At 43.6% G+C, this 15,449-nt stretch overlaps 1 protein-coding gene across 3 annotated transcripts in view; it reads left to right on the top strand.

Annotated features, from left to right (window-relative positions):
* PANK1 (pantothenate kinase 1) overlaps window positions 1–5,268 on the top strand; it is a 32,070-nt gene extending 26,802 nt beyond the window's left edge. For 2 of the 3 annotated variants that reach the window (XM_053388673.1, XM_053388674.1), the window contains exons 6-7: window positions 259–384; window positions 3,682–5,268. In XM_053388673.1, coding sequence (XP_053244648.1) covers window positions 259–384; window positions 3,682–3,741 — 186 coding nt within the window. In that variant the 3' untranslated portion in view covers window positions 3,742–5,268. Of the gene's footprint in view, window positions 1–258; window positions 385–3,681 lie in introns of those variants that run through there. The other variant, XR_008330562.1, reaches the window with a different exon arrangement.
* Window positions 5,269–15,449: the final 10,181 nt, after the last annotated feature.

Below are 15,449 nucleotides of genomic sequence, written 5' to 3'. Positions count from 1 at the left end.
AGCCATTCGGGAGCAGAGGTTTGACTGTACAGAAACTTCATAACATTGCCCTCAAAAAGTGTTCTAGTTTAAGGGGAAATGTTCCACTGGTTTACAATCCCATTGAAATAAGGTAATCTAGTTTTGATTGTCTTTCTGATGCTTTACTGTTAGGAGACATCTGATGAACACTGAATGAATATCATAGCTGTGAATTCCATAAGTTTTAAGCTAAACATGGCACCTTGTTGAATGTATATATTTTCCTAATTTTTGCAGAACATTGAGAGGGTGGTGTTTGTCGGAAACTTCCTGAGAATAAACATGGTCGCTATGAAGGTACTTGCATATGCCATGGACTACTGGTCAAAGGGACAACTCAAAGCTCTCTTTTTGGAACACGAGGTAAAGACTGTTCAAAAGAAATATGTATATATGTGTAATTCAGTTGATCTGCTAGTGAAGTCATGGTTTGAGTTATGATTGGACTTTCTCCAGTTCCCAAAATGTAAATAGAAAGACCCATTCAAATATAGAGGTGATATCTTCCGTTGTAGTTTATGTGCAGCCAGCCAATGATGGGAAAGAAACACTTTTAATTTGGGATAATTGATGGGTCTTAACAAAACTGTGCTGGGTGGGGAAAGACTGTGAACTGTAGAAGTTGAATAGGCTTCTTAATTAGTATTGAAGCAATGGAATGCAAATATAAAATCTTTTGTGTTATAGAGTCGAATAGGTGTATTTGTAGTTAGTTTTCATGAACATAGGTGCTTGGTAGCGATAGATCCAGGGAGTTTCTGGCTACATTTGCATGTTGCACAATGCTATCATTTTCCAGGACATGTACAAGTTTCACAGAGTTTTGGGCTTGCATGCTTCCTCCTCCCATCTCTTCCTGACAGGTGGCTTTCATTTCTTTATTGCAAAGTTTTATAATCCACCCTTTGTCCAAAAATGAATTTCAAATAAATTTAAAATTGCAAATGTGCTTTCACATGGACACTACAATGAAATTACGAGGAATAAAACAATTCAACCAGGTATAACAAGCATAATTTAAAATGCCAAATAAAACAAAAACAGAAAAGACAAATAAAAAACTGGCTCTGAATAGAATACATTGTCTGCATCAGGGGCACTTCTTCCTCAGGACAACAATCCACAATCTTTTGTGTATTCATGATGTATTGCGTGGCGATTCCCGCCCCCTCCCACAGATGGAATAAATAAAGACACCGGACACCATAATTTAGGTTAATGGGCGAAAAATGGCCACAACTTTATTGGTTACAGGTAAGAGCGGTATTGGCTTTAGGCATTGGCCCTAACAGACTATCCGGTCTAACCAGGAAGGGTTAAACACCAACAGGGGGAGCCCCCGAGATGCACATCCCTAGGCGCTCCCCAAGGGGTTACCGCTCGGGAGCACGCTTTAGGCCCTAGCCTCCATAGGTTTCGGACGAGGCGACGCCCCCCGGAGTCCTTTAACGAACTACCCTTCAAGATTTGGGGGAGGTGATGGCGTTCCTCCCCCCCGACTTCATTTGCATAACAATATCTCTGCCAATGCCTAACCGCCAAAACCAAAGGTGTTGTGACGTTCGCTACGAGGTAGGCGAAAAAACCAAGTGGCTTCTAAAATACAGCCAATTAGCCAAATGGAAAAATTCCTACCAGGCCCCTTGCGGCGACCAGCCGAAGCCCATAGCAAAGTCCGAATGCAAACCTAGAGGGCGGGTGGGTGGGAAACTGCAGCTGCTATAAAGAAAGAAAAGGGGCGAGCTGGGGCTGCCCCGACCTTAAATGCCCCTTAGTAAGCCCGCCCCTACCGCTGATTGGCTGGTGCTGTGGGTGATGAATATTAATGAGACTGGGAATCCCTGAGTCCCGCGGGGCTGCTGCCAGCCCCGCGAGAATGTAGACGGGGGCGTGAGCCCGCAACCCCCCCCTCCTTAGGTCGGGAGTGGCTTTCCTCTTAAACTTGGGAAACATGTGATTATTCCAATAATCTGAGTAGGTTTATATTAACCACAGTTTGCTGTAGTACCCAGGACTTGTGATTAATCTTTGCAGTACAGTGGTACCTTGGTTCTCAAACGCCTTGGTTCCCAAACACTGTAAACCTGGAAGTAAGTGTTCCGGTTTTCAAACGCTTTTTGGAAGCCAAATGTCCGGTGCGGCTGTCAGCTGTTGTTTCCGGGGCACCTGCACCAATCAGAAGCCGTGCCTTAGTTTTTTAACATTTTGAAGTCAAACGGACTTCCAGAACGGATTACGTTCGAGAACCAAGGTACCACTGTAGTTAGTTTAAACAACCCAGCTTGGGTTACTTTGGTATCAGGAGCTATGGCTTTTGCTTTCGCTGAATGTGATTTGTCATGTCATCCAGACAAACCCTGTGGTTGCCATTAGCTATTGTTATTTTCAAACAAGTCAACTTCATACCATAGTTACAGATGTGGGCTTGTTTAAACTAACAGTTGAGACTGTGGTTAATCTTAACAACCAAGCAGACAGCGTCTAAATGCCTCCTAGACAGGTGGGAGAGGAAAGGGCAAGCCTAATGCTTGCTGAAGCTCATTCCTGCTCTTTGATTTTGTGCTAAATTATGGTTTAGCATGACATGTAAACACAGCTCTCTCTCTCTCTCTCTCTCTCTCTCTCTCTCTCTCTCTCTCTCTGTGTGTGTGTGTGTGTGTGTGTGTGTGTTGACATGCACACACACTAGGAAAGAGTGCCACTTGAAGGCTGTTTTAATTCATTCAGAGGGGGTGCTGTCTTCACTGGGTGAACCATTTGGATGTAACAGCTCCTTCCTCTCCACATAACCCTTTCTGACTCTTTCCAACATTGTGGAGAAAACTGCTTTACTCACATGGTGAAATGGTGCAAACAATTCAGCACATAGTTACGGTTCTCACGCTGTGTTAAAGTAGTTTCCAAATGGCACCTGTAATGCATAAGAAGGTGGGCCATGTCCCCCCCCCCCATTTAACCAATTGAGAGTAGAATGATAAAGCTTTAAGAAACTGTGAAATCTCCCTTAGGGGCTGTTTCCATACCACAGCATACTGGCAAGCTTAGATGTCCTTGTGACTTTTATAGCACACTTATAGAAGTCTCTATCCACGTCCTCAGGTGTAGGGACTTGTACAGCAACCCAGTGCCTTACTTACAGCTCAGTGCAAGTAAAATACAGACAAGGAAATTACCTGTTTATGTTACGATGACTCTCTTCCAAGGTCCAAATATTTCTTCCACTGGAAGAAGTTCCAAATGACATCCAGTGACATATGCATGCAAACAAAATCAGTTCTGGCTTTTGTATTTGTACAAAATGTGGAATATTTATGTCATCTTTTACTGGGCCCAACTACTTTTAAGCATTCAGAACTTCTGAGAACAGCTCTACTGAATAGACAATTTGCTTGCTTGCTGCTCCCAGCATTCACTTGAATTTCCAGTAGAATTGGCCCTGGCTGGTATGGATTCCTTCCTTTGCTCTCAAACAGCACTGTATTTTGTTTTGCAGTACCTGCTTGTCTGATGTTTCAGATGTTTTCAGACTTGCACCTTTGTTTAAAGAGAGAGAGAGCACTTGCTTTATGTTGTGCTGAACTCATTGACTCTGTGACAAGTGGTTTGAGCTCAAATAACATTACGTACTAACGCCTTCCTCTCCTTTCAATAACTTTGAAGGGTTATTTCGGTGCTGTTGGGGCCCTTCTGGAATTGCTTAAAATGACAGATGATCAATGATGAAGCCTCCAGGAGCCCAAATGCCTGTAGAAGCTGCTACAAGACGGACAGCTGCTAGGAGAACGGAAAGAAGCCATGATGGACACTCTTACCTGCTGGATTTGTAAATAATAATTTAAACTCCTTTTAGTTGATCTTTTAACTTTAGGGTTGGACATTAGCTTCAGAATTCGTACCAGGAATCTAAAAGAAAAAAGAGGCATTTTTAACTGTATAAAACATTTTTTTAAGACAAAAAAAATGTGCAATGTTGCCAAACATGGCAGATTTTTATGGATCGTATCTAAAAAGTGGATACTGTGTGGGAAATGGACCTAAGATATGTGACGACACTGGTTTTATTTTATTATTTTTCTTCTGGGGTTTACTGACCTAGTGTGATATAATTATTCTTTTAGTAATTGCTCTAGGAGATTTTTTTTATTAAATCTTTCATGACGTTTCATGATTGCTGTTGGTTTCAAGTGAAACCGCAAAACTAGTATATAGTGTGAGCAGTAAAGTAATGAATCTTGTTGCCTTCATTTTTTTTATTATTATTAAACTGTGTTTCCATCTTCCCCAAACTTTCTTTGACTGCCCATGTTGTCATCAAATCCACTGAAAACAGGAAGAAGACCTCAATCTTTCCTTTCAGAAACTCGCGCACAATGAGTTAACTATTCCTTGTAGCACCGGAAATCCTCATTTGTGGTACGCTGAGCTGGGAAAAAAATAAAATATTATTGGGCCATGGGCAGGAGGAGGGCTAGTTCCCACAGTCTGCAGATGACGTGGTAGACCTGTGTTCTTACATACCTGAATGCACCTGCATGCAAAGAAAATATCTCTTCCCCTCTCATGCCAGCATTCTACATGCAGATGTATTTTTCTTCTTTTTTCATATGGAGAAGTATTCAATCCTGTGAACCCCCACCTGAAATCTGAAAATGGTACAATCCAGCAAGTTTAACCACCTCCTCTGCTGTTTGTGAGAACTGGGCCTTACTTAAAATACATTTTTAGTATGCTGAAAAGTTCTTGGGCTGTTACAAGACAAATACTATGCCATATATCTGACACTTTTTAAAATTTCAAATGTGTCAGACCACATGTTGAGTATTAATGCATACTATTTCTTAAAAGTTTTTATTGATATTTACCACAAGGAACAAATGATGTAGTGGTATAAAATGTTCAAATTTTAAAATGTTTGAGTGATTTAACTACATGCCCTGGCTGATCAACTACAAAAATTATGGACCTCGCAAAGAACAGATTAATTTCCTAAGTTCCTTTCTACCTTGTTGATTCACATTGGAAAGACGGTTCTGTTTTTGCAAAATGTAAAATGTCCGTCACGTGGTGGCGGGGGATGACAGCATTAGCTTTAATGAGCAAACGTTTTCTCTAATAAATTTGAATTATTTGTTTGGAATACAGTATTTGATTTCTTTACCTTGAAACCTTTAATAAATTAAAACTAACTGTTCACTTACCTGGCTGAAATAAAAATAATCCATTACTGTTGTGATGGCTTTGAATGCATCCGTGGCCTCCTTTTCATTTAAGAGCTTTACAGTCCTGCTTTCCCCCCCAGGTTTTCATTACAGGTGCTTATTTGTTGGATTGCTTTAAAAAAATGCAGAAGGGGGGTGGGGAAGCAAGCTGAACATAACACCCAAAAGTGGACAATCCAGTTCCACACCTATATCCCTGCCATTATACCTAAAATGCTGGATTTAACATTTGTAGGCGGAGTTATAAAGTAGCATTTATGAACAGCTACACACATTACAATAGGTCTACGGACAGGATGAGCAGCAACATCGAATACTCTTTTCAGGGTGGGGGAGGCACTTAGGGGCTCAACAAATACATGAATTTAGATACTGTACTTGTTGTCTACCAAGCAACTCTGGAGCTGAGTATATGTGTCCGGCAAACCCTGACAGAACAGTGTAAAAAGTAGCAGGAAGTTTAGGCGATGCAGAGAAAGTAATTTACTTTTTCTTTTGGTGACACCTGCCCCCAGTCAGAAAATGCCTCTTGTGTTTTCTCACAGAGGCCTCTTCAAATGCAGTACAGTGGTACCTCGGGTTAAGAACTTAATTCATTCTGGAGGTCCGTTCTTACCCTGAAACTGTTCTTAACCTGAAGCACCACTTTAGCTAATGGGGCCTCCTGCTGCCGCCGTGCCACTGCCACACGATTTCTGTTCTCATCCTGAAGCAAAGTTCTTAACCCGAGGTACCATTTCTGGGTTAGCGGAGTCTGTAACCTGAAGCGTCTGTAACCCGAGGTACCACTGTATTGTTAGACAAATATCTTTCTTGCATGCTTTAATTCTTCCAGTAGAGGGCATTGTTGGACAGGAGTTTGAGGTTTTCAAACACGTCTCTTGTGGGATTTTGTGATTCATAAGAACTTCCAAAATGCTTTCTGACAGAACGTGCACAGTTTGTTTTTATTTTGTAAGAAATAATAATAGACAAGCTTATTCTCAGATTCAAAGGCAGATTTTTAAAAAAATACAGAATGTGTTGTGTATATAAAGGGCCAGAGAACGAGAATTGTGTCTCTACTGTACCCCCAGACTTGGAGGTCAAATGTCTCCTTGTAGTGGCTCTTCGCTGGACGTTCAGTCAAGAGTCTTTCCCAGCCCTGAAGAGCATTGTATATGAAGTGGTGAGAAAACCGGGCTGCAGCATAACGGCAGCGCACAGTCCAACTGGAGCTTGCTTCCACAGGAGGCAGTGATGGCCACCAGATTGAATGGCTTTAAAAGACAAATTTGTGGCCACTAGCCATGGTGGCTATGCTCTGTTCCATAGTCTGAGGCAAGAAGGTTTCTTAATACCAGTTGCTGGAAACCACAGGGGGGGGAAAGTGCTCATGTGCTCGGATCCTGCTTGAGGTTTTCTCACAGGCACCTGGTTGACCTGATCCAGCAGGCTTTCCTTACATAGTTAACTGTAATAGTCTGTTCACACATGTAAGTCACCCCCACTGTTTAAGGTCCTCAGATGATAGAAATATTTGTGTGAATCAGTTCTGTGTCAGCCCTTCATCTGTAACATGGGGATAATAATGCCAATCCGTTTTTGAAAACTGAAGGATTTTCTGAAGTGATTGTATGGAGGGGTGCTAGATAAATGCTAAATTCTGTTAGTTGGTTTTGAGGCATAATCACCATTCCTTTCAATGAGGCTTACACAGGTAGTCTTTGGCCGACTTTGTTTGAAACCCTTCAGGTGCAATAAATCAGACATGTTTTTGTATGTCCAGATTTCACTGGGAAATATCCTAACCGGACACCTTATGTGCTGTTGGTGCATGCAAGAGCAATTCTGCGGAGAGCAACATGTCAAAGTAATTGCAAAGGAATGTCGCTTTTAATATGTTTTTGCGTGTGCCAGGTAAGGGAAAGCAATAGCTACATGAAATAATGTCAGAAAAATTTGAATCAGAGACAAGAGCTAACATGCGTTAAATTATTTTTTATCTGTCACTCGTATACCTATCCCTGCTATTGTTGTGTGCTGTGTTTTCAAAACAATTAATGCCAGTGTTGAACAGTATGTTATTTCACTATAGCTAAATATTTTTTTCCATGCTGATGGTGTTTGAAGGACAGTATAGGATTTGGTTCTTGTTGTTTAGGAGTCCACTTGCTGTATGGCCTTTTCAGTGCTGCCTCTGCGAATCACATTGTGGTGAGATGCCTCTGAGTTTTCTCTTTTAATTAAAACTTGCTCTCTGGTTTTTAAACACCCAAGTGAACAGAGTGCTACCACAGAGAAGTGTTCTTGTTTCATGGGTCGAGGGAAACCTCAGAAGTGGTCTTTTACCTCACACAGACACAGTTATAACTTAGCTTAGTGTTGTGTGTGTACAACCACACTTTTCATTTGTGTGCTCTACAGAGAAATGTTGTAGCTCCTAAGAAGACTGTCCATAAACCCCCAGGCTTTAGGGAACTAGATATTGCCCACAAGCCATATCTTTGATTTAAACTAGTGATTCCCAAACATGTGTACCAATGACTTGTTTATTTTGAGACCATGAATAGAAGCCCACTCTGCCATTAGTCTCTTTGATATACCAGTGAAGAGGCCAATAGACTTACAAATGTGGTGGTCACTTTTTAGAGATGTGGAATATGTGACTTGAGTAAATCCATGCACGTATGGAACATAGTTGTGTGAATGTTAGCTGAAGTCAAAACTCATCCAGTCTACACACACACACACACACACACGCACGCACACTGCACCTGCTGCTGGTTGGCTTGCAACCAGTAGTGCCAGTTGAGACAGCTATAGCTTGCAAGCTGCTGACCCACTTGGCCCAGGCAAAATGCTGTGACAGGCATGTGACTTTGGCAAGGTGCTGAGAATCTTCAGCAACATCCGTATGGTGCAAACTTCTGCATGCACTGTTTGTTGCACATGGCCAAGAAATCTAGAGATCAGTGTGAATAGCAGCTGCCATGCTAGGAGCTTTACTCCCCAAGTGTGCAATTATATGCTGCATGGAGGATGCAATGTACATTATGTCTCTGCTGAACCAGAGCGGGCACCATGCACTGATAAGATGGGGCAGTTGTTGGGTCCTAGATCCATTAAGGAACCCACCGAGAGCCCTCTTGGCATAGGATCCAACAGATCAAAAGTAGTGCATACTATCTCTAATATCTCCAAGCCTTATTAGGAGTCCCTTGTGACGCTATAATGAATTGAGGGCAGTTCCTTTCCCCTAAGATCCTGTGTGATTCCTTTATCCCACTTTTAAAGTGTCATTGAGTAGACAATTGCATTAGGAAAGAAAATAAAGCCCTAAAATATTTTATTTTCTTGTGATTTTGGCGTTTATGCCAGAAGACAATCATCAGAGTCATTACAACCTAACAGGCAATTCTATGCCACCAATGGTTCAGGACCTGCTCTTGGACAGGAATGATCAAATTACTTTAATAGTGGCTGATTTTTTGAGTGCTGTCTATGTAGAAAGACATAGACATAGACCATTATAAAGAGATTTAGTGGTTCTTAATTGATCGGTGATGTGAAAGTGTTATATTGTATTATTTATGCAAATTGATTTTCTCTGGAGTTAAAGATCTGACTGGGACAAACCTTGTTATGCTGAATTCATATTTTGCACAATTTGTATACGGTGTTTGATTGATAATGTGTGGTTTGCTATGTCTCATAAAGGATAAAGCCCCAAATTAATCTGGTACAAGGAGTGGATGCTATCTGCTAGGTCTTTCATCAGGCCAACAAGTATTTAATCAAGACACCGAGAGTTTGAAAAACTTCCTCTTCTTCTAGGCTTTTTGAATAACAATGGGTCTTTCTGCTGAATTGTGAAACAGAAGTGGGTCTTCATTGAACAGTATATTGCGTTTTTAAGCATGTTTTGTTTTTATATGTGATTTTATGCATTGGTATATAGTGTGACCCGCCCTGAGAACATCTTAAGATGAAGGGCGTGTTATACTTGTGACATGTTGTTGCTGGCATCCCTCTGTCTTGAGAGACAATGGAATGTACCTCTGGGGGTGAAGTCAAACTGTGACATTAGCCACACTGAATATAAAAAAATGTTGTTACAAAGGAGGGAGGACCAGTTTTCTTTTGATTTGCAAAACTTTCTCTAACTTGAAACTTTTTAGAGTTGAAGGAGCCTTGTAGAAATCTCTTGTCAATATGATAATAATAATTAAAAAAAAAAACATGTAGAAATAAGATTTTTTTAAAAACAAAAACAATGTAAGATAAAAAGGGCAGAGGGGAGAACTGAAGATGGTTTACACCATCAAAACATTATGATATAAAACCCCCACAAAATTCCTTAAACCACAATCATTATAAAACACAACCCAAGGAGCTTAAAATTCCAGCAAGGAACAAAAGCAGCATTCCACAAGACCAAAAAACAAGAGGGGGTGGGACCAGTGGCGTAGCGTGGGGGGTGCAGGGGGGGCCGGCCGCACCGGGCGCAACATCTGGGGGGGGGCGCCACTAATCTAGTGGAAGAGACTCGAGTGCTAAAATCCACGGGTTGGGGGGCGCAAATTACTTGCCTTGCCCCGGGTGCTGACAACCCACGCTACGCCACTGGGCGGGACTAGGACCATCAGAAAACCCATTTTCTCAGCTACGGACTTCCTTGAATAACCATGTTTAAAGCAAGTGCCTAAAGCTTATATAGTGCCATTTTTTTTAACTGAAAGCATCCTGCAATGGAGATCAAACATTAAAGTAAACAACCTCCTACTTATCTTTCTTGTGTTCTTTGAAATATTTCCTGGTAACTCCCTTTGATGAGCATGTGACAGGCAACACAAATCTGTGCTAACATATCTGGGTGGGTGCTTGCTTTGGCACTTGTTAATCTGAACTAACAAGTTACTTCCCCCAAGTAATTTACTTCACACCTGCTGTTGTGTTAAAGGGTTTATAATGAATGGCCAACCAGCTAGCCAGCCCTCATCTTCCCTGGTTAACATAGGAGAATCAGAAGTCACTTATTTTGGTGGTTATTATTATTAATTTTATTTTATGATTATTATGACTGCATGGTGGGTCAGCATGATGGGGCATCAGTCAAGGGCCCACTCCCAAGAGCCCCCTGGACCTTCCCCTCCTGCTCCCCATTGCAACCTACTTGGTTTCCTGCATCTCTTTCATTTCTGCCTAGGCAATGGTGCAGCAGCAGGCAAAGGATCAGTTAGTGCTACTCTGTGCTTACTCATTAGCTCTCTGCCTGGCATGCAAGCAGGGGATAGCCGTGATAAGGAAAAGCAGCAGCTGGTGATAGTGTTGGTGAAGAGCAAGACTTGCTGTGGGAAGCTTACGGAGGATATCTAGCCAAAGTGCCCCCCCCCCAAAGAAAACCCTGGAGCCATCCCAATTGGGAGCTGTCATCTCTATCATAATTTTTATTACAAAAAATTTTTTTCCTTCCAGTAGCACCTTAAAGACCAACTAAGTTAGTTCTTGGTATGAGCTTTCGTGTGCATGCACACTTCTTCAGATACATCTGAAGAAGTGTATCTGAAGAAGTGTGCATGCACACGAAAGCTCATACCAAGAACTAACTTAGTTGGTCTTTAAGGTGCTACTGGAAGGAAAAAAATTTTTTGTTTTGACTATGGCAGACCAACACGGCTACCTTTCTGTAACTATAATTTTTATTGGGGAGTTCCAATAACACCCACATGAGCGCTGCAACTGAAAGGGTGGCATACATTCCATGCGGTAGTGGGGCTGCAGACTCACAAGCACCCATTTCTTCAAAGGCTTTCAGGCTGGGTGGGGAAGGGTCCTGGCCAGCAACTAGCTGTGTTTATGGGGTTATCAGAGTTGGCAGTGATGCCCCAGCAAAGACCATCCTCAACCTCTCGTGGCTTAGAGGAAAAGGTGTAGTGGCTCCATTGGCACTGTACGGATGCCTTTACTAAACACAGAAAGCATCATGCAAGAGAAGATCTCTTCTACTAGCATACTTCATGGCCTTCCACCCTGGTCTCTGTATGCAGCTCTTGCAGATGTGAGGTCAAATATAGGGCACCATCCACACTCTGCAATAGATTCAGTTCACTTTGGAGCATATCAGATAGCTGTCAGGAAGTGGGTCTTTCTGTACTCTCAAATCTGTACAGAAGCAGAGAATGGGGTGGTACATATGAAGCTGTCTTATCCAGAGTCAGGCTATTGGTCTAGCTCAGTAATCTACACTGACTTAGAAGCAGATCTCCAGGATTCCAGGGAGGGGTCTTCCCAGCCATACCTGGTGTAGTGATAGCTACCAACTTAGATGCCACCACTATGGCCATAATGCCAGTGCTTTGTCTCTATCAGTTGCTGGGAATCACAAGCGAGGAAGGTGCCGTTGTGCTTGGGTCCTGCTTGCAGCCTTCCCATAGACCAGCTGGCTAGCCACTGTGAGAATCAGATGCTGGACCAGATAGGCCTTTGACTTGACCCAACAGGACAGATGCTAGGGACAAAAGGAGGGAATTTACGCATGCAGAGCAGATGCTGTACCGCTGAACCCTTCCCATGTGTGGTGTGGTGATACAGAATGGAGAGGTGGTTCTTTGAAAGTGCCCATAGAGAGGACATTCATGGCAGAAGAGAAGCTGCAGCAGGAGGTAGTGGGGAAAACAACAACTCCACTCACTGTTACTCTCAGCTGGCTGGGCCAGGCACACCCCCCCCCCCCGAAGATTTTGGAACCAACTGTTCTGTAAGGAAGAGAGGCTTTGCGGGTGTTGGCACTGCAGAACCAACAAGGTGGTGTCAGATTCCAGCAAGGACTCAGAGCGCCAAGTCATCATCCTTTAAGGTCAACAAGGTATGGCTCAACTGCAGCTACTTCCAAGAAGGCTGGCTACACCAGGCTGTTTCCCAGGTACTGTCAAGGCAAAAAACCCCACAGCAATCCCCTGTTACAAGAACTGTTCCGGAAGCTCTGCAAGCACCATCTTCATAGTCAAGATAACCCCACAATTAATTGGTAGATGTTGTAACAATGAACTCATATATGTTTATATTCAATTGCTGTGATATAAACTGATTGTCTTGCTTTGATGTTATCATTATCGATGGGCTTGGGGTGCTGGGCTCTGAGCCCAGAAAAGGGAACTGTCTGTAAGACTTGGGTATTTGCCACCTATGCTCTCATCCGGTCAGGTGAAGTGATGGGAAGTTCTGGCCAAAGTGACGCATGCTGCTTTGGGTATAAAGAATGTATAAAACGTTTGCTTGGGTGCAGACTAGTCATGACGGACTCTCACTTTAGCAGTGTCCGTCCTGCATATGCAAAGGCAGTGGGGCTCTGCAGGCTGTGCTGTAAGCCTATGTTTCCTTCTTAAAATAAAGCACTGGAACTGATCATTCTGTTGTTTTTTGACATCTTTCTTCGGTGTGTCTGCACCAAACCACTCCTGCAAGCCCTGCTTTGGGCCGGTGGATCAGGACAAGAACCTTGTAACATCAAGGATTTGGTGCAGAATTTGCCAGTTGCCCTCTTCCCTCCCCATCCGTTGTTCCTTTTCTGTCATGTCTGAAAGCAAGGACTCTGTTTGTTATATAAAAATATATAAATATATATATCTAAAATGAACAATAAACCACTCTGGAGAGCCTTTTTGGCTAAAGAATGGGGTAAAGTTTTCTGAATGAATGTAGATTCTTGCACGTCATCTCCCTCTCTTGTTCCTTAAATGTAAAAAGATTTTTAAAAAATTATTATTCTGGTACTGTATATTGTTTACCCAACCAGTTTTTTTGTGTTTTTATATGTAGCTTTTAAAGAAATTTAGATGGAATGGAATCAATGACTATTATGACAGCTAGAGGAAACCTCCATTTACAGCAGTAGTATACAGTGGTACCACAGATTAAGTACTTAATTTGTTCCGGAGGTCTGTTCTTAACCTGAAACTGTTCTTAACCTGAAGCACCACTTTAGCTAATGGGGCCTCCTGCTGCCGCCGCACCGCCAGAGCACGATTTCTGTTCTCATCCTGAAGCAAAGTTCTTAACCTGAAGCGCTATTTCTGGGTTAGCGGAGTATGTAACCTGAAGTGTATGTAACCTGAAGCGTATGTAACCTGAGGTACCACTGTATTGCCAAACCCACAGTGCTGGAGACAACAGTCCCTCAAATTCACAGCTGGGATGTAAACTCCCCCGGGCACCTGGTTGTATGCTGTCTGGGAAACTGATTTAGACAGTCTACACAGTAATCCAGCATGGGCAGTTTATGCTCATTTGTAGGTCTTATATTCCCAGGTGCAGGAAGGGGTTCTCATTTGTTCACATGAAGAGAGACAAGATTCTTCATGTCCCCTAGTACCAACTGCCAAGAAACTAGTCACTAAATGCAAATTCTGAGATGCCACAGTTGACAGAATGCACTTGGCAATCGCAATGCTTCCTTTCCAACAAGATTAGCTGGAAGCTATGCCCTTTTTGACAGGCATTGTTCTGTCTTGTGGTTCTAAATGCCCCAGGCCAGTAGTGCAGTATAACTAGATGGAAGGTGTAACCCGCCCCCATGGACAACATGGAAGAGGGCACAAAAAGGGCGGGAAACACAAGCCCTGGAGGTTGATTGTGGCCCTCTCCCCAGGCCATACACCCCCTTGCCAGACCTGCTTTATAGAACCTCATTGACTTTTTTGTTTGTCTGGAATGTGTTCTTGAACTCTCATAATGGTTCTTGGTTGTCTGAATAGGGAAGGTTTGTGAGTGTGGATAGAACCAAGTCTACTGCACGCAGGCAAAAAAAAAAAAATCAAACCCATTGTTTCACACACTTTTACCTCTGCCCCCACCCACCACTGGCATATGCCACTCGCCCAGGAAGGTTGCGCAGATGAGAATATGGCCTGAGTATGAAAAAGGTTCCCTACCTTGAATATGTTGGCTTTACAATACTGTTAAATTATATGACATTTATTTATTTGTATACACTATATATATGCATATGACTGTATCAAAACATCAGGGTAGTGAATAACAATAAAACATAAACACCATTAAAGCAGTGGAATGGTCTGTTACTCAGAGGCTTGGACAGGGCAGCAGGCCAGGTGGATTCAGTGGCGTAGCGTGGCGGGTGCCAGGGGTGCCGGCCGCACCGGGCGCAACATCTGGGGGGGTGCGAGTCCAGAGGGAAGGGACAAGCAATCGAGGCTTGGTTGGAGTGGGGGGTCGTCGTCTCCGTTTGGCCGGCCCCCCTCGACGAAGCGGGAACCTCTCCAAGGCGCAGCGCGCCGTTGGTGGAGGGAAAAGGGCCGCGCAGCAGCAGCAGGATCCGATCCGAGCCTGCTAATCGCTTGCTGGGAATTAAGCGCCTCAAAGAGGCAAAGGAAGAGGTGGAGTCGCTGGCCCGGCCGGGAGGAAGCTGGAGAGAGCCGCGCGCCTGGGTGCGCGGCGAGGTTGGGTAGGTGCGCCCTGGCTGGCTACCCGCCTCCTGGGCTCAGTGCCTCCATGACCCCTCCAGCGGCGATGGGAGAGATGGGGGGGGGTCTGGAGCAGCCCCGGCTGGCCTGCTCCTGCTTCTTCCCCGCCTCCTTCCCGTTGCCGGCACCTTGATCTCATCCAGATCAGGGACAAAACACGCCCATCCTTCGCTACTCCTTGTCGGGTCACTGCTTCATTTCTCCAGGGAGAGAGAGAGGAGAGGAGTCAAAGGATAAGGTGAAGCTACGGTATATCCTGCTCTGCATTTATTCCCTTCACTGCAGTCCTTTTATGCTGGATTTCACTAATGCAAACCGAAAATGGGATTCACCACAGATTTACTGGAGAGGAGTCCACTTACATGCTAAAAGTCACTGAGATCCATGTGGGAATCTTTTTTCAGCTGGGCGCTGCATTCCATCTTCTGCAACGTTTCACGGACCGCATCCTAGTGGAGGGCGAGGCCAGAGGGAACAGTGTGTGGAGCAAAGGATAGGATTTTTGGCTTTGTACAGAAAGCCTGCCATCCTAACCCCCCTTATGTAGGAGATAGCCCCACTGAATTCACTCTACGTTCTATGTAGACAGGGCTAGGGTTTCACTGTGTAAGCTGCAAGCTACAACTGGTCCTAAACCAATGGATTCATGTTACAAGAAAAAAGATTCTGACTAAACATCAGAAAGAACTTTCTGACAGAGCAGTTCAACAGTAGAATGGTCCTCCTTAGCAGAGGATGGACTCTC

The sequence above is a fragment of the Podarcis raffonei genome, chromosome 5, assembly GCF_027172205.1.
Source record: "Podarcis raffonei isolate rPodRaf1 chromosome 5, rPodRaf1.pri, whole genome shotgun sequence".
Taxonomy (NCBI): Eukaryota; Metazoa; Chordata; class Lepidosauria; order Squamata; family Lacertidae; genus Podarcis; species Podarcis raffonei.
Note: the sequence above shows the minus strand (reverse complement) of the source record. Positions and strands in the feature narration are given on the sequence as shown.